Below are 18,555 nucleotides of genomic sequence, written 5' to 3' on the forward strand. Positions count from 1 at the left end.
ACCATCCCCTGAGTAAAGAATTTCCTCCTCACGTCTAGACTACATCTCCCCTTTTTTAGTTCAAGATAATTCCCCCTTGTCCTATCTCTATCAGACCATGTAAACTGTTGGTCTTCTTCTAGTTTATAAGCTCCTTCTATGTAGAGAAATAAGGGAAGTTTTGAGCAGTTAGAGGAAAGAATGCAACGAAAGAGACCCTTACCACTTTTTTTCATTCACCGAGAATGGGGAGGAGGAGGAGAAACAGGAGCAGCACTCAGCAGGGTAGATTCTGTTTTCAGGGAATGCTGGTGAGATCCTGGGACAATGAAGTGATGGTTACAATGCATTTGTACTAGCAGCTGACCTGGCTGATGCCTCCTGCAGCAGAAACATGCAGTCCAACCTTTGCAGTTATGGAAACTGGATTTTGTAAGTTCAGGAATCTCGTTTGTAGTTCTAGCTGTGCCTGGTGTGGTGCACTGACTGCCCAGGCCTCTCTGAGGTAACCGAGCTGCAGGTGGCAGCAGCAGCTCAAGCTGCTCATTTCTTCTCAGAAAGAGTGATCAGAAATTGGAACAGACTGCTCAGGGAGGTGGTGGAGGCGTTCAAGAAGCGTGCAGGTGTAGCACTGAGGGACATGGTCAGTGGGCCCGGTGGGGATGGGTTGATGGTTGAACTGGGTGATCTTAGAGGTCTTTTAGTATTCTGTCTGAGTGGTTAAAAGAACTAGGTTAATTCATCCCTAGGTAACATACAGTGCCAATAGAAGTGGTTTCTTTGTAGTAGTCCTAGAAATGAGAGGGAGCAAGATAAGATCAGGCTAGAATGAGATGGGATCAGTGAAAGCAGGTGAGTTCAGTAGGTGTGAAAGCGGCGGGGCCTGCTGGACTGGTCCCTGCTCAGGGAGCTGCAGGGGAAACACACCCTGCAGTACCGCCTGCCAGCACTGCCAGGCTCTGCTGGGCACAGCATCTGCTGGCAGCTCTGTTCAGCCCACCTAGTGGGTCTGACAGTGCTCAGTGACCACAGAACCTTCACTGAGGAAGGGACTTTCTTGAGGTTATCTGCATGAGGAAATGACCTCCTGCGCAGAGCATGAGCCAGAAAGCATCACATGGAGACAGCTAGGGGAACATGGCTGAAACTCATTATCTGTAAAGTCTTCAGCTGAGACATGGTCCGTGCACCTCAGAGGCTCAAGGACTAGCTTGGCTTCACAGATCCTCATAGCAAAGTCCATCTGCTGAACGAGGTCTTCCTGGTCAACTTCATCAGCTTCTGTGTGGAAAAGGGAGTGGAGGAATGCATCACGACTAGTAAAACAACCATGTAGCAGCCTGTGCTCTTTGGAGTGGACTGGCTCTGGGCTCTGTTGGGTGCTGAAAAGCACACTAAGCTGCAGCTGAGTGCAGGTCCTGCAGCTGGCAGAGCTCGGGGCACTGGGGACCACCTGGAGGCTGTGCTGGAGCTGGTGGGAGAGTCCAACCATGTTCTGCTGTCTGGTGCGATAGGACTGCGAGGACTTCTTTGCCATGTTTGGCATGCCAGGAAGCTTGAGGACCAAGTCCTGCTAGCTTGCGTTGCCAAGGAAGAGCAGAAACACTGCCTGTTGCTCAGGAACGTTCTGAAGCCATTTGCCACTAGCACTGACAGCTTCCTGCCCACAGAGGGGTGCTGGAGAGCTGCCTTGGTGCAACAAGTGGGCTGAAGGAGGTGGGCACTGCATATATAAATCTCTGTAAACTTCATGCTGGCAGCAGGGTGTCTGCAGGCCTTCACCAAAGGCTGTGGGCTGAGCTCGGCCTCGGTGGGCTTCACGCCCACCATCACCCCACCCCTACTTCTCACCTTCCCCCTCCACCCATTGCACTGCCCTGTATTGTGCTGCAGCCAATCTGACTCAGTCTGCCCAGGTTTTAGAACAATAGCACACTGTTCTAAAGCTCAATCTGCCAGAGGAAGTGTTTATAGAAGGCGTGGAGCCATCCCAGGACAGTTTGTTCACCAGCCATGGAGCCTTGCCTGAGGCAATGAAGGCTTTATCACACGCTGCCTTCAGGAGGAGTTGTTAGGCTTGGCTCAGCCTTTGTGTGCTGTGCATGTAGAAAAGGCAGGCTGGTTTCTTATTGTTTTTAATAGTATGTTGAGGCTGCAATAGGGAAAACACGCTCTTACAGCTGTCAGAGTGGTGGTGTGAGGACAATGCTGTTCTGGAGGAATGGAGCTGGTTCTCCTCATGGAGAACTCCCTGTCCCGAGGTAGAAATGAGCCAAATGGGAGCCCTACCATCTGCCCGCAGGAAGGCAACCAGCACCAGGCTGATGCTGGGACTGGAGCTGTGACCCGGCGCTGGGCTGTGCCACAAACCCTATTCTTGCTGGTGCCAAAAACCAGCTGCAGTTGTTAAAGAAGACATGGGCAAATGAACCCATGAGGACAGGGAGCTGGCAACCAGGGCAGCCTTTGTCTCTCAGTGCAGCAGGGAAGGAAGAGCTCCTGACAGCCCTGGCAGCAAGCAGTAGTCTGGAAGAGGCAAGAATGTTCCACTTTTCTTTGTTTTTGGTATCTTAGCAGCTCGCTGTGTTTATGTAGTGATTTACTCAATTTCCCTCAGGTTTTAGCTGACAGCATTTCAGGTTGCACAACTGTAGTAGCTTTCTCCCAGCTGCTGTTAACCAGTGAAGGGAAGAGCTCCACAGGTTTCAGGCTGGTAAAGCCACGGTGTTTGCAGTCCACACAGAGGGACTTGACTTACTGCTGTGTACATTAGGTGTTTGGTGGTATCGACCTCCCGTGTGGCAGTTTGCCTTATTACTTTATCCCTTTCTTTTAACAGGATAAAAGCAGTTTCAAAACTGTCGTTCATACGTTACTGTTTAGCTTCTGAGTTTTAAAATGGGGAAGCTGTGACAGCTGAGAAACAAAGGCTGTAGTCTGCACAGTCAGATAAAAGGGCACAAAGAGCTCCAGCATCAGTGCAGGAGCTCTCTACCCAGTAAGTCCTTGCTCTGAGAGAGACTGAGCTATGAGAATCACACACTGGGGCAGATGGCCACCTCATCTGACCCCCCAAAGGCTCCGGTGCCTCAGGTAAGTCATGCTGCCACACTGTTGGCTCTGGCAGGAATCAGTGCTGTGGGTAATAAAGGTGACAATGCACACCAATGTGATCAGTGAAGTCAGTGTGACTTTGCTCATTGATTGAGGCCAGCTAGTGTCTGGGCCCAGGTGACTCACAGCCAGACCTCAGGTTGTTCTAACTCAATGTCTGTTTTTACTAGGTAAGGTGCTGACCTCGGGCAGTCTAATGCAAAGGTAATTTGTGTAGTCATTAAGTCAGGAAAAGCAAAGTTAATGCAGTTTGCTTGTTATTCCCATTCCCCTCATTTGCTCCCATGCAGCTTGGTTAATGCTTGGAGCCAGAGACCATAAGCTCAAGTGCTCAGGAAAGCGCAGAGGAGAGAAGGGCACACGTCACAGCAGGAGGTAGGCAGCCCCTGCTGCCATTGCTTAGGTAGCTTCAGCGGGTAGTGCTTCTCACCCAAACAGTAACAAAAACAGCACAAAACTCACCCCAGCCCTTTACTGAAGAAACAGCACGCACTTGCTGGCTGTGAGAAGGGCCCTTTGGGGCACATTTCCAGAGCTGTTTCAGCTTTCCAGGTGATGTGAGGATGTTCTACCCTTACCTCCATCATCACAGGTAGGAGCTGACTGACACCCACCCCACTGCAACTGTAAGAGAGACGGATGGATGGGCTCCGAGAATCAAAACCAATGCAAAACCAAGCTTTTATTACTTGTTTAAATGCCACAATACAGGGCCATCAAGCAAAAGGGATCGGGGCACCATTTTTTTTTCGTCAGATCATATAAAAATCTCCCTTTTAATAAAAGCTTCGCGTTCTCAAGGAAGATGTACAAAGTAAAGGCAGAAGGAATATTTCGGTGACTGACAGAAAACAGTGGGAGTTTAATCCTTGATTCAGCAGTTTGCAACGACCTCTGCTACAGACAGTCGGGTAAACATCAAACAGATGTGGGGGGGTTGAAGTATTCTTAAGTGCTCTGCAGTTACAGTTTGTCTCTCGTGAAGTGGAAGGCAATAGGATAGGTAACACTCAGGTGAGGCACCTGTAGGATCATTTATTTCTTACAGCGATGTGTGAAAACAGAGTCAGTTATACAACAGTGTTGATGCGTTACCAGCGAGTTATTTTTGACATGAACACTTCATTAGATACAGCCAGGAAAAAACAACCTGTTTGCTCCGCAGTGATGCAAGCCAGCAGCACAGCGATTCATCTCCTGTTTCTGCTTTTTGCCTCACAAAAAAAAAAGGCCCTGACCTCTGCAGCACGATATTAAAACGAGTTTCAGAAACGCACATCAAATATTCAAGGTTTCAGAGGCAAGTGTCTGCTTAATAACATGAACTTCATAGCATTATTCTCTGCGGGTTCCTTAAATTAACTCCAGTATCCTTTCCTCCTTCTACTTGATGCTGAAGATTCACCTTTCAAGTGCACAGTACACAGCTGTTGTGCGGGCACAAAAGAAAGCAGGGCAAGTTATAGCCTCAAGCACTCCCAGATCTTTAACAAAGCGACACTATGGCACACCCATTGCTGCGGCTAACTCACATCCACGTGACTTCAGGTGTGGTACTGAGGGCCATGGTTTAGTGGGGGAATAGTGGTGGTAGGTGGATGGTTGGACTGGGTGATTATGAAGGTCTTTTCCAACTTCAGTGATTCTATGACCTCACCCACCACCCCCCATCCCTTCCCTCACTGTGATTTCATCAGCAGACCATGACTTTTTGTCTCCTGGGCTCCTTGCAGGACAGCCCCAACCTCAGTGTGTGTGGATGCGGAAGGATGGCACGCAGGAGGCACGAAGCTTTACTAAAGGTTAGGTGAAAGGCTGCTGTAAAAATTAGATTAAAAAAACCAAACCGAAGCTAGAAGAAACAGCATGTAAGAAAGAGGTTTCGATTCAGAGATACATTGAATCTGCTGTCAGTTGGGTGGCTTAAGGCTGTTCCCATGCAATCCTTACTTCTTTGGAGCTCTGCCAGCGTAAGGTGTGCGGGCGCATCCCCTCTGCCAGCACCCGGAGCCGAGCTGGGCCACCCAATGAGCCCCAGCCTGGCTAACCTGGCTCTGGGAAACAAGGAACTAAAACCAGGTCCAGCTTTCACCCAGCACTTCTTCCCTGCACAGAACCTGCAGAACAATTACTTTCCCACTCCTGTGGCACCGTCTGCTATTTTAAAGTAAATACTCAAGTCAGTATTTTTTTCAGTATTCAGCACACATACAAGCAAAGACTTCCAGGACAGCGAGCAAAGCTCCTGCTGTCCAGAGTTTCTTTCATTGCCCAGGGATGTGAGCAGCTGGAAAAAGTGTTTCCACATATAAAAGGCTACTCCAAAATACACAGGAAACCAATTTTATACAGCTGTCTACCCCTCTATTTTGATTAACAAGGCAACTTACTTAAACAGCTTCAGTCATACGTGGTTAATTGTCATCCTTCACCCACAAGCTCCTGACCGTGCAAAGATTATGCATTGCATACCAGGAGAACATTCCTGGCCCTCACGCAGTAACAGCTCTTTAAAGTTTGATATAAGCAGGGTGAATGATCCAGCTCGTTCGATATATTTCATACTTCACACCAAATAAAATACTGAGTATGCACAGTGTTAGGAAGTGGGATATTACTGCCATTTGATTACAGTGCTAAGAAGAGTGTAAATGAGTATTTGCTGCCCTAAGAAGCTGTACTTTCCTGCCTTGAGATGGCATATAATCTTTCTACAGGACAGACGTGGCAAGTACAATACAGCTGAGAACGACGCATCGCTACGTCTCTGCCAGAAGGTTTCTGTGTAGAGTACAGTACAGTTATGATATAGTTAAGCTTAAGTGTCTAACTTGCCAGAGATTCAGATAAAAATGAAGTATTTTTAATGTAAATGTAGCTTCCCAGCACTGTGCATCAGCCGTCTTTGTCTTGTTCCCCATTAACTGTTCTTCCTTCCCTTCCTCACAAGACCACTGAAGTATCAGCCTTCATTAGAAGGCGAACCTCATGTCTTTGGCATAGCCCAGTTTGTCCAGGTTGGGAATGCAGGCATACTGGATCATGGGAGGAGGTCCACACATGAGGATCAGAACATCGCTCTGAGGGGGGGGCAGGTGGTCTCTGATCATATCTTGGTTCACAAATCCTTGGCTGTAATCCCAATCTGTTGGGAAAAAAAGAAAGAAAAAGGAAGTAGGGGGAGGCAGAAAAGAGGAGGTAAAGATAGATACAAGTCACTTTATTCTAAACTGTGTGCACTTGTGTTTTTTTAGTAGAATTCCAGCCTGTAGCGTTAGCGTTCTCAACACACTCCTGCTAAAAGGAAAACGTGCCTCTCATGCTTTTAAAGTGTGATTGATGCATGGGGAAAACAAAAGCAAACTTTTAAGAAAGCATTCTAAAAGCCCCAAGGAAATATCAAGCAAAGCTGTAAAAGAAGACGAATCTTTTGAGCTCCAGCACTGTGAAACAGCAACATCCATCCTCCTTAATACACTGGTATCCAAGCTGCCTTAGAAATGCAGGGAGAACACTAACTGTAGAAAATGACATGGCAGCACCAGACTCCAGGGATGGCTAAGACCCTCCCCACCATCCTGTGTGACATGGCTCGGCTTGGCTTCCGTGACCAAAAATATGCCTTCCACAGTGTCATGGTCACAAGGTAAGAGAAAGCACGTGGCTTTTCCCTCTCTGCTCCAAGCTACCGGTGCGTGACTCTCCTCTGATGTGGGTGGGCATGACATAGAAGGAGAAAGGAAGGTCACCTTGGATCACGGTAGATAATGGTTAATATTCAGGTGTAGTCATGGGATGAACATAACACTATCATTCCCCTCAGGTGAGCTTCACAGATTTGGAAACGCTGCCAGATAACATCTAGAGCTTCTGTGCATCACTGTATGAAGAATGAAGCTGCTGGATGCATTCAGTGTTGCGTGAACACGACACATCAAGAAACAAAGGAGCTCAGAAATACACACAGGGCAGCATTTCTCCTGTCAGACAAGTGCATTAGTACCCGTAACTTAAGCTTCAGTAGACATAGCGTGACAGATCTTACTTTCAGGTGCTTTATCCAGTGTATACCAACACTTAAAACGATTGGGGTGCTGAACCTGGATCTCCTCCAGCTCTGAACGTTGCAGGATATCCTTCTCAGTCTGCAGGGTAACGGAAAACAACGGTTATGGCTCTGCATTTGAATGCAGCCTTCAGATGGCCACTACAGTTCTGTGTAGCTTTGTGAGATGGAACAGATTATTTAACTCTGTTTTAAAGACTGAAGAGGGCCTGAAAACACAAATTATTTCCACGATGATCCCATCGCAGAACTTCCCCAGACTCTAGCCCCATCATTCCTTCCTTCTAAACAGTAAGATAAAGCAACACCCGTATCAAAACACAGAACCTTCACTCATTACAGAATCAGTGGTAACACTGTAAGAGTGAACCCTTCCTTTAACACCTACATCACAAAAGCAGCTTTCATTAAAGAAAAACTAACCACGACTACACACATTTTCCTGCCCTCCACACTTTGCCTGTCAATCAGGAAATAAAAAGGCCAATTTTTCACCTCTGCCACTTTAAATTTCATTAGCACTGCCATATGGAGATGCTCAGTTTTTAAACAAGATGTGGAACAACAAATAACCAAGGAAGTACTGAGTTCTCATTGGAACAACAAAGGCTGTGCAAATTCTGCTCCTCTCTGATGAAACACCATCGAAGGCCAAAAGAAAACCTTCTTCCCATAAAAGCAGCCACAGTTTGGGAAGGAGGGAAAGGGCAGAGACTAAAACTGGCATCCTCCTCCACAGCCTTAATAATTTGGCACTGAGGACATGGCGATGTCTGGGAGCGTGGGGGTGATGAGGAATGTGCCAACACCTATTGCCAGGAAGGTTCCTATTTCTGGACCAGCAGCTGCACGGCTTTCAGAAGGGCTGTAACTGGGTCTGACCAGCTCCAAGTGGGCTGCTGTGAGCCCAGTACACTGTCATCTGTAATCCAACACAGCTCCTTCAGGAGGGTCAAAACAGAAGATTAGCAAAACATGTACAAAAAATACAGTATTAAATATTAAAAAAAAACAACCCTAGTCTGCAGGCTTTCATGACTGTCCATCTGCTTTATATTTGTGCAGTGCCTGGGTACAGGGACTCCTTAAAGCCAACCACTGATGTTTACACAGCCTGTTGCTAATACACGGGCAACTGTTGCTCACAAAAAAAAAAAAACCCTCCTCCTCACAATAGGATTTCCAAGTTGCTAGAACAGCTCAAGTTCTATGTTAGTCATTCTGAATTAACTCACATAAAATCCCGACCCTCCACCAGCCCAGAAACCTACTGCATTTTGTGCCAGCTTCAAGCACTCAGCAGAGATCAAATGCCACAGCTGCATCACCCAGTGCCAGAGGGCACCCCCAGGGCACCTAGGGAGTTATTACTGTAATAAAGCACCAGAGCAGGGCAATTGTTGGTGCTTGGATCATTGCTTCTGGGTAGAAAAAGAAACTTGTTCTGTAATACAGACATAGTCTGTGGGAAATGGGATACACAGAATACCAGAGGAGAGAGGAACAAAGAAGAAAAGCCTAAAGAAGCTCAAAAACACAGGCAGGAAAAGAACTCTCACAATCCAGGAGCAGATATTCAAAATGAGGGAGTTTTAAAAACAAAAAGATGAGCACCAGAAGAACGTCAGGCAAAGGAAGAGCGTGCGGTTCAGCTGTACACCACCACTTGGGTTGCCTGGTGAGCCAAGAAATCCCTCTATCACAAGGACATTACGTGTCAAAAGGGTCTTCCCTTTTTCCAGCGGCGAAGTATGATACAGCTCAAAGAGTGAAAGAAACATATGAAGTGCTGATGGAGGGAATGAAACTGAAACAGCTGTGCAGAATCCCAGCTCTGTAGTCAAGGAAGCTGCTGGAGAGCAGTCTTAATTTTAGCTCACATAAAGCATTCTCAGAAAGTCTTAAAAGCCTGCTCTGAAGTTGGGGAGATTCAATTGCCGAAGGAGACCAATGTCCACCTCTTCCATGTTTTCATTAAGAAAGACAGTTGTGAAAGACTACCCAGAACATTATCAACTTGCACAGATGAATCCATGGTTTTAAAACATTCTGAATTAGAAACAGAACAGTAAGATAAAGGACATTGATCGTTAGCTGTGAGGATTAGCACTTCGGCAGCAATACTCAAAGAAGTGATTATAGTGCTTTATATGGGAAGCTTTCAGCATGACTGTTCACCTCTCCCCTCACAGTACGTATTACCGCACCGTGCTTTCTCAGCAAGAACTTCATTTGCTGAGTTGTGTTTGTTAAATAACACTTCATAAACACAAATAAGGACAGAAATTACCTGATTAGCAAACAGCAGCTGGCAAACCGTGCCGTCATCCTTGTCTTTCATGATTGCACGAATGATCTGCAGCATAGGTGTTATCCCTGAAAGAGAAGTGCTGGTAAGTGACGGCAGAAAGTAAAGAAGCAAGAGAAAGTGTGAATGAGCAGGTGAGTGAAAATATCAACACCTAGCAGGTGTCAGAAGGCCAAAGACGAATCTTTACACACACACACACGTACCAGTCCCACCTGCGATCATCCCCACATACTTCACTTTCTTAGTAACCGGGTCAGCTTTCTTCTCAGGTCGAATAGCAAACTCGCCTGAAAGAGACAGAGGTGGAACAACAATGAAGACAGCAGGAAACAGAGCCTATGATCCCTTCCCAGCATTTTTTAATTAACTGACTTCGTAAAATAGGGGCAGAAAACAGACAAAGGTGAACTGAAGACGTTACAAAGGAAAACAAAATCTCTGGCAGTCTTTCAGGATCACAGCGTCAGACACTGACATGGGTTATTAGTCCTGATTCTGTGAGTACAGCATGAAGCTGTTACTAGTTGTATTTCTACTTGCTTAAATCCTATAACTTCAACAAGGTTCAGATGCCCAAATGCTGTATCGTTTACTCTGGATAAATTGTATTTTCTGAGTCAGCTTTGCCTTTTCCTTTGTAGACAAGCAGGCCACTGGGTCCTCTGAAGTCAATGGTATCCCCTATTTTCAGGTTGTCTAAGTACTGAGACATCTTCCCTCCGTCAGGAAATTTCGGGTGGACGCCCTTCATGTAAACCTATTAAAAACCAAGAATGAAATAATTAATCTCACAGCTCAAAGATGAGCGCGTGTCCTTTTCTCTGCCATTCAAATATTGACGTACCCGCATTCGTCATCCATAGGAGGCAATCACTACATAAAGGAATGCTATCTAGACAGGTTTGACTGACAACGAAAAAGCAGCACCGAGTTTTCTGATAAGGATTAAAATTACTCTCTTGCCCTCATTTGGGCCAAATCAGAAGCAGTCACCCACCCTGTCTGGATCCGTAACAACAAAAATCCTCACCGCCCTTAATAATCATCACAAAGAGCACATGATGTGAGCTGGAGAATCTGAGGGCTCACACAAGGTTAATTTCCTATTTCAGAAGTACCGAAAGTCATCATCTGCAAATGAATACAGATTTTGGAAAATGGCAGTGTGCAAATACAGAAAATTACGAAGTACCCTGTGAGACACACTCACTAAAGAAGGGCGTGCAAAATGCTCCAGGGATTGCAGATGATTGCACATTACTTGTTAGAATGGAAGTCCACAGCGGCATGGAGCAGAACAGAACCTGGCACACCAGGCTTCGTAGGGTGCTGCAGGCATACAGGTGGATTCAGAAGTCGCCCAGCCTGTACATCACAGCATGACATCCTCACCTTGATGACAAGATCCACGAAGCCCTTGTCATCATCACTGGAAATCGGAGTGTAAGGTCTAACAACCAGCGCCCCATCGATGCGCGCAGACAGGTAGATATGCTGTCCTGTAGGTGGGGAGGAAGAAGAGCAGTTTACTTCCAAGGGATTTATCTTTCAGTGACGTATCAGGAGGACAGTTACTGCATATGCCATCTCAAAGCTCTACCAACTACCTGGCTTTGGGGTACCACTCTTTCTTCCCTCTTTTTCCTGACATCATAACGCCTTGCCAGTGTTGTTCTATTCCACTGCTAACTTGATGTGCCTATCATGTCTGTTTGGGTACTTTTGCTCACTTACATTTCACCAGAGCCCTAACTGAAGGTGAGATCTTGCAGATCGTGTGATCTCTCTCCATCATGTAAAATGAACATAGGAAACTTCTTTAACATGTTAGTTACAATCAGTTCAGTTACAGCAGAGTTACAACCATTCTCACTTTGACTACATTTCACTCCAGCCTACCAGGAGGCCCTCCAGCAGCCATTGATAACACTGCCTAGGCATAAAGCACACTTCCAACTCTGCTTTTACTCCAGTTTATAATGCGAAAGTAGCAATCACATTTCAATCTCTCATACATTAGCTGAACTCTTTTCTCAATGCCTGTGTTTTAATGAAAAAGAAAAAATCCCTCTAGAATTTAACTCCTTGGAAAGGTTTTCCAATACCCTTACGAGACACAGGTGAAGAATACCTAGGGGAAATTTTTCATTATTTTAACACTGTTAAGCCCACAGAATGACTGTTTACAAGGGTGGTTAGTGATAGGACAAGAGGGAATGGTTTTAAATTGGCACAGGGGACGTTTAGGTTAGATATTAGGAGGAAGTTTCTCACCCAGAGGGTGGTGATGCACTGGAACAGGTTGCCCAAGGAGGCTGTGGATGCCCCATCCCTGGAGGCATTCAAGGCCAGGCTGGGTGTGGCTCTGGGCAGCCTGGTCTGGTGGTTGGTGACCCTGCCTGTTGGCAAGGGGGTTGAAACTACATGAACATTATGATCATATGATTCTATGATTAATGCCTCATAAGATTAACTTTGCTCTCCAAAGAGGTATGACACAGCTCCTCTGACTGTTGCATACACAAAACGGGGACTCTACTGGGAGCTATTTGTCACACTGGAGGGCCAGCGATGCTAAACCAGCGGATGGATAAAGATGTATGATCTACAGTGGTAGTGTCACCAGGTTGTACATCTTGAAAGACAGGTATTAGGAAGAAATTCTTTACTGTGAGGGTGGTGAGACCCTGGAACAGGATGCCCAGTGAGGCTGTGAATGCCCCCTCCCTGGAAGCATTCAAGGCCAGGCTGGATGGGGCTTCAAGCAGCCTGCTCTAGAGGGAGGTGTCCCTGCAGACAGCACAGGGTTGGAACTAGGTGATCTTAAAAGCCCCTTCCAACCCAAACCATTCTATGATGATTCTATGACAGGGTTATTGTGCATCTCTCTGAGGGAAAACATACTTTATGCCCTTATTCATTAGTGCTTTTCCTCCTCACAGAAGGGCAGCTGCTGGGGAGCCTCCAATTGAAGCCACACAGAATCCAACTTCCCAAGAGCAAGCTGTGTTGTTTCCTGTAACACCCTAGCTGGCCGCTAAAAGCCAAAAGCTGGTGCTGGGCTAAATACGCACAGGGCATTCCAGAATCTGTCCCATGGCTGCCACACCCTGCTGCCTTGCTTCCCACGTCTCACACCAACAAGCACCCCTGACCCACAGACCATCCAAGAGGCATCTATAGCCGAAGTCCTTATTCAACACAAGTCACAGTGATATGCTCTTTACATAAGCAGAGAGAAACAACAGCACTAAGCTAGTACGGAAGGCAATATGCCACATGGCAAGGCCTCAGGAAACATCTACTCCATGGTGATTAACAAGTTCCATGAGACTCAGAGCTTAGCAGACTAGCTGGTGAACTGCATGCCTTAGCTGGGAAGCAGCCGGGAACATTGCCTCGAGGGACGGATGGGATCACAGACACCAAGTGCCATGGCAGTAACACACACTGGAAAGTTAAGCTTAGAAAAATACAAAGACCAATCCTTCTTTCTTCTACTGTCTTACTGTCTTCCCAGACAGAAGCTGGATGTACACTCTCGGTAAGAACACAGGATTTCAGGTGCCACACACGACTCACAGCACTGGGACAGTTTTGCAGAGCTCTAACAGACCAAGCCACACAGGCAGCATTTGAAATTCAACAGTTCAAAACATAAGAAAAAAAATCTCCCACAAGATCTCTTACGGTACAACTAACGTGGCTCTGATTCTCAGGAAGGAAAGACAGAACGTACCTATCGGTAGACCCAGAACGTGATCCACGGAAGGGAGAGCAAACCGGAATCTCCTCGTGTCATGGCTTACTTCCTGAAAAACAAAACTAACCATCAGCTACCTTGTTGGGATTTTCATTGTGACTTCTCCTGGAAAATCACTGCACCTGTGTGGCCTGCTGCAGGATGAAGTATTTGGGAGACAGCAGTAATCCATCTGAAATTTCTGCATAATATAATATTTGAATGTTAATAGCAAAACTTAGTAAGACACTCATACGGATTAAGAATAAGCAATAGCTTTCTGAGTACTATGAATACGTACGCTGCCTTCTGTGGTGGGGCCACAAGTTAAAAAGCTAACCACTATTCCAGATCTCATTAAACACACAGGAATTCAACAGCAACTGCCCCATTCAAGATGGGCTATAGGTACCGGAACACGAGTATTTTGGTGCATCACAGCAGACAACTGTGAGAAACGCTCAGAAATTCATAGCACCCCCTTGCCTATGCCTCGTGCCTGCTGCAAGGCCAAGACGCTGAGCACACTGCTCAGCAAGGTCTCAAACCAAGGCAACATCAGCAGCAGCCTTGAAGCCATTTCCAGCACACGGCCACCTCCCTGCATTCCCAATGCCACCACCCAGCACTGTCCTCGGTGCTGCCAGCACGTTTCTGTCTCAAGCTGCAGGTACCAAGGACTTCTCCAGGCTTACATCTGCAAATGCAGAGGGGGTGAAGATTTTTAGCAGGCTGGTGCTTACCTGCATGATGCCAGCTTCTCTTAGTGCCAAATGGCACTCGGGGGATCCTTACACTACTGGGACAAACACCAACCTTTCAGCTGGTATCTAAGGGCAGCTGACAGGCAGAGAAAGAAATGAGTCTGCTTCCAACTACTCAGCAAAGCAATACGTTTGGCTTCCAGCTTTAACACAAAGATTTAGGCTGCATTAATAGACGCACAGACTTCACACAACGCGTTCCCCGGACCAGTGCTTTCCAAACGTCATAACTGCAGATACCTAAAAACTGTTTCTTCCTATGGAACCCTTCTGAACACACCTGCAGTGCTGCAGGGCAGCCAGTACATAAAGCTGGCATTTCCAGCAATCACAAGACCGTTTTTGTTATTAGTAAAATCGAATCACCTTCTGTATTTCTCTTGCCAGCCACACTTCTTGTTCCTCTGCTTCAGTTGCAAGCTCACAAGAAAAACTTTCTGCATGGCCATATTCTCATGACGAATACCAACATGGCAATGGAAATAGTGAACACTTCTAAGATAGAAGGGTCTTTGGTTGGGCTGCACGAGCTGCTAGGGTGACTCCCCAATGTAAAAATCCACATTCTGATCTCACCACACACATCTTGAGGAGGCTCCACATCCACACTGAGTGCCACTGCTCCCTTCCCAACCTTTAAGACCTTAAGACCTTTAAGACTTTTTAGGACATTAAAAACTTCTGCATAATGACAAGTATGTTCCATTTAAAGTGCTCCACCCTTTTAATAGCCTGTAAATTACAAACCATAGGTGTCAGAAATACTAATTTCATCCTCCTCGGACAGCTGGGTATGACAATCTAAATGGGAGGCTGTTACAAACTACTAGTGAAAATGCAGAGCTGCAGCTCTGCAGAAAAATCACTTCTACCAAGTTAATCTCACTGACCAAACTACCACGGGCAGCAACATTTGAGGGGGTTATAGCAGAGCTGTTCCTTCCTCCCAAGACTAAAAAAGGCTGCACAAAACACAACAACAGATTGAGGAAAAAATCAGTATTTAGGAAAAAAGTCATTGTGAATTATTTTCAGTTACAAACAGATACAGCAGAAATCTATCAGCAGTTTGATTCTCAGAAGCACGTGTAGCGCCTTTAGCTTCCACCCCTTTCTGCAGTTGGGCAACCTGTACCTGCCACCACGTGCTATACAGCTCATGAAAAAATGGGGAGTATATAATAACAGCGTTGCTGCAGTATGCATGGGAAATAAATGCTGCATGGCAATCCTGCCCAAGCCACAGGGAAACTTTCGCTTCCCAACAAACCAAAGACTCAGAACCAAATGACTGCTTTCTTTGACAGAAGGAACAAAAGAAAGCCAAGCTCTCAGTGCACTCTGCATACCTTGAGAAAAGCTCTCTTCTAGTCCTAAGTCCCTTTCATCAAAATCTTCTGATAACTTTTTGACTTGCTCATTGACTTAAAACAAGTCAACGCTACAAGTATCTTCAGGTATGACTGCACAGTGCAAAGCCAAGATTTCTGACTCATATCTCTGACAATCAGCTTATCCAAGGGAAATCTTGACTTCTAACCTTTTGGGGCCCATTTCCCCAAGCAGTTACCAACTTCTGGCAGCAAGATCTGGTAATTTCAGAAATTCCTGCTGATGTACTGTTTGACATGAGGCTCGCTTGACAGAAACTATGAGTATAGTCATCTCCAAAGCATCGTGCACCACTTTAAGCTGGCTTACAGGAATGCACGCCCGAGAACTCACTTTAGGCAAGGAGCATGTATAAATAAGTTCTTTGTTTAAAATACAGATATTTGCATGACTTTACCAGAAACAAAGCTCAGCAGCCTTCAAAAGATCTACTGTTCCCAAGCAAGCCCTGCTGCAACACTGCCCAAGATGTAGGCAGCCGTCAGCATCTCACAGCATCCACGGAGAGGTCCTGCTCAGCACTGCACATGCACGTACGTACCTCTTTATCAATCAGCCTCAAGGCATACTTCACTTCAGGATCCTTCAGAGTGATTGCAGGACGGGGACTCCCAAAAAGCCTCCGGATGGTGCTGTAGATGAGCCATAATGGGTATGTCACAACCCAACCCAGCTGTGGCACAAACAGAGAGAACGTTAGACATGTGTTCCTCAGCTACTGCAGGCTCACGTAGACAGGTGCTAAGACAGTTGCGGGGCAGAGAGCTCCCCATGACAGCAGCTCAGTCCTCAGGCTGGCATTGGGGTTTCCCTGCCTGCCAGCATCTCCCTGTGCTCCCCGATGTGCAGCAGAACCTCAGGCACCTGACTAACACTGATACAAGTTCACCCTATCTTGGGGCAGGAGAGCAAGCCGAGCTCCCGCTTCTCATAGCGACCCTCTTCAGCTCTCTGGTTTGTTACTCAGTGTTTTAACAAAGGAGAGGGGAAAATCTCCCCCCCTTGTTTTACCACAAGACGGTAGCCCTTGTGGAAAATAAAGAAAGAAAGAAAGAAAGAAAGAAGGGGGTGATGGAGATCAAACTGAAAATAAAAACTGAGCAGCGTACTCTGACTGCACGCAGCGCTCCTTCTGATTCGTGGAAGAGGGTGAAGCCTCCGCTTTCATTTTGCTTTTAAAGGACCTGACCAGTGTTTTGGAATCACACTGCTGTCAGCCTGACAGCCCTCAGGAGGTTGCAAGACATTCTACGTGACTGCCAAAATTGTGGCAAGCATACAATTAAGACGGTAATAAACTCCCTTCTCCTAAAATGCTGCTGTAGAGACATAAGAGCCATCAGCAGCCGGTATAACTTGAAAGCATGCCATGCCATGCACACAATGCACCTTGCCACTTTTACCGCAAGAACTGTGTCTAACCAAGCTGAAGTTCACTATTAGCTTCTGCAGACCCGTGAGATTACTGCAGCTCTAAGAAGGATTTTTGTTACTGAGTCACAGAACAGACAGACGGGGCATTTAAGACAGCGACAGAGCAGCAGATAACTCCTAATGGCAACCGCAACAGTGAGGCCTAGCGGAGACAGCGAGCTGGATGTGGGAGAGATGCCGCTGCAAACAAGACAATAATGCATCCAAATAAATTAGTTTCATTTAAACACGCGGCTACCCGAAATGAACCAAGAGCAGCTGTGGTTTAGCAAATGAAAACGGGAATTAAAAATGCCTGGGCCCGGTCCCAATGCCAGGACCAACGTGTAGCAGGGGACAAGGGAGAGCTGTGTGTATATACCCTCAGAAGTCAGTTCCTCCAGCCGTGTGCTGGAACGAGTTTTCTCCTATCTCTCTAAGTAATTTCTGGGTGGTCAGATGGCAAGCGTGAACTACCACAGCTGCTCAGAGAGATAGAAAGCTGCTCCTTCCTCATCACCATCACCTTCAGAAGCAGGTCACCACAGCACGGTCAGTTCCCACAGCATAAAGCTGAATTCTGACACTAACAACCACAGCCCCGCAGACAGCCGTTTGTTACCCAGGGGTTTAGCGGGACGGGAACGGGGACGGGAACTAAAAGCTATCAGCTGATGGGCGGCAAAAAGAGAACAACGAAGGGCTGAGCAGCTACGACGAGCCGTGCCCGCCATGCACAGCGTTCTCACAGCCACAAGGCGCGCAGCAACCGGAGCCCCCCCGGGGGCCGGCAGCGCCAGGCCGGGAGCCGCTCAGCGAAGCGCTGGTGACTCACAGCTCAACATAAGCAACAGAAAAGGAATTTTTATTAATGGAAGCAGAGCGGGGGGGGGGAGAGGGGGACGCAACGAAGGCGGCCACGGCAGAAGCCGCACTAGGGGCTGGCGGCCGCTCCCCGGGCACGGGCGGGGCGGCAGCGGGATGGGGGCCCCACCCCTCACACGGCCACCCGCTACGGGGCCGCGGCAGGACGGGGCCAGGCCGTCCGTCCTCTCCCCCCTGCCTCGTCCCCTCGGCGAGGCAAGGCGCAGCTGGCCCCGCCCGGAGCGCAGCCCGCTGTCAGGCCGTACCGGAAACCCGCTCGGGGAACCGGGAGGCGAAAGAGAAAAACCCGAGCCCCCCCGCACCGCAGCGCGGCGCGGCCACCACAACCCGGCTGCAGCGCCGGCACCAGCGGGGCGAGCAAGCCGCATCTGCCTCCTCGCCGCCCCGCTCCCACGCAGGCGACTCCCGCGATGCCGCCACCGCCACGGTACTCACCGTGCTGAGCTGTGCCCCCATCGCTGCCCTCCAGACCGAGCGGTGGCCCCGCCCCGCCAATCAGCGCCCGGCCTCCACGCCGCACCACCCCGCGGCGCGGCGTTCCGCCAATCCCCGCGGACCACCAGGGGGCGCCGCAGCACCGCTGTGGCAGCGGGCGGGCCGCAGGCCTGAGGGATGGGCGCGGCGGGGCCGCCCCTGGGCCCCATCGGTACCGCCTGGGCGGGGCGGGCAGCCGCGGCCGCCTCAGCTCCAGTCCGTGCTGTTCCCTACCGCACCGACTGGCGGGGACAGAGCGACAAAACCGGGTTGGGGTGGGTGGAACTTGTGTGAAAAGAAAACTGGCCACGTCCTCCGAACACGGTTCTGTTTGATTCCCTTGTGCGTTTATTTTTGACGCCTCTCCTCACCAAAGAAGGAATGCATCTAAGAACGATTTCTTTTAGTTTCACCC

The 18,555-nt window shown here is 47.9% G+C and overlaps 1 protein-coding gene, 1 long non-coding RNA gene and 1 pseudogene across 2 annotated transcripts; 2 read left to right on the forward strand and 1 right to left on the reverse strand.

Moving 5' to 3' along the window:
- Positions 1,097–1,714, forward strand: REP15 (RAB15 effector protein; annotated as a pseudogene).
- Positions 3,756–18,151, reverse strand: CYB5R1 (cytochrome b5 reductase 1). Its single transcript, NM_001397922.1, has 9 exons — positions 18,102–18,151; positions 15,910–16,041; positions 13,210–13,282; positions 10,863–10,969; positions 10,098–10,227; positions 9,674–9,757; positions 9,450–9,535; positions 7,139–7,238; positions 3,756–6,238 (listed from the first exon to the last, which is right to left on the reverse strand). The coding sequence occupies exons 1-9, from the start codon at positions 18,120–18,122 to the stop codon at positions 6,066–6,068; spliced, it is 906 nt and encodes a 301-aa protein (NP_001384851.1). The 5' UTR covers positions 18,123–18,151; the 3' UTR covers positions 3,756–6,065.
- On the forward strand, positions 6,238–10,252 carry LOC121107178. The gene is made up of 2 exons (XR_005840863.1): positions 6,238–6,739; positions 6,917–10,252. It is a non-coding gene; the product is annotated as an uncharacterized LOC121107178 (long non-coding RNA).
- Positions 18,152–18,555: the final 404 nt, after the last annotated feature.

This window comes from Gallus gallus, chromosome 1, assembly GCF_016699485.2.
Source record: "Gallus gallus isolate bGalGal1 chromosome 1, bGalGal1.mat.broiler.GRCg7b, whole genome shotgun sequence".
NCBI lineage: Eukaryota > Metazoa > Chordata > Aves > Galliformes > Phasianidae > Gallus > Gallus gallus.

Excerpts from the sequence above, each read along its gene's own strand:
- CYB5R1 (NM_001397922.1), bottom strand. The coding sequence starts at position 18,122 with ATGGGGGCACAGCTCAGCACG. Across the intron at positions 16,042-18,101 it reads TGGGGGCACAGCTCAGCACG|CTGGGTTGGGTTGTGACATA; the intron begins GTGAGTACCGTG and ends TTTGTGCCACAG. Across the intron at positions 7,239-9,449 it reads AGCTGCTGTTTGCTAATCAG|ACTGAGAAGGATATCCTGCA; the intron begins GTAATTTCTGTC and ends GTTACCCTGCAG.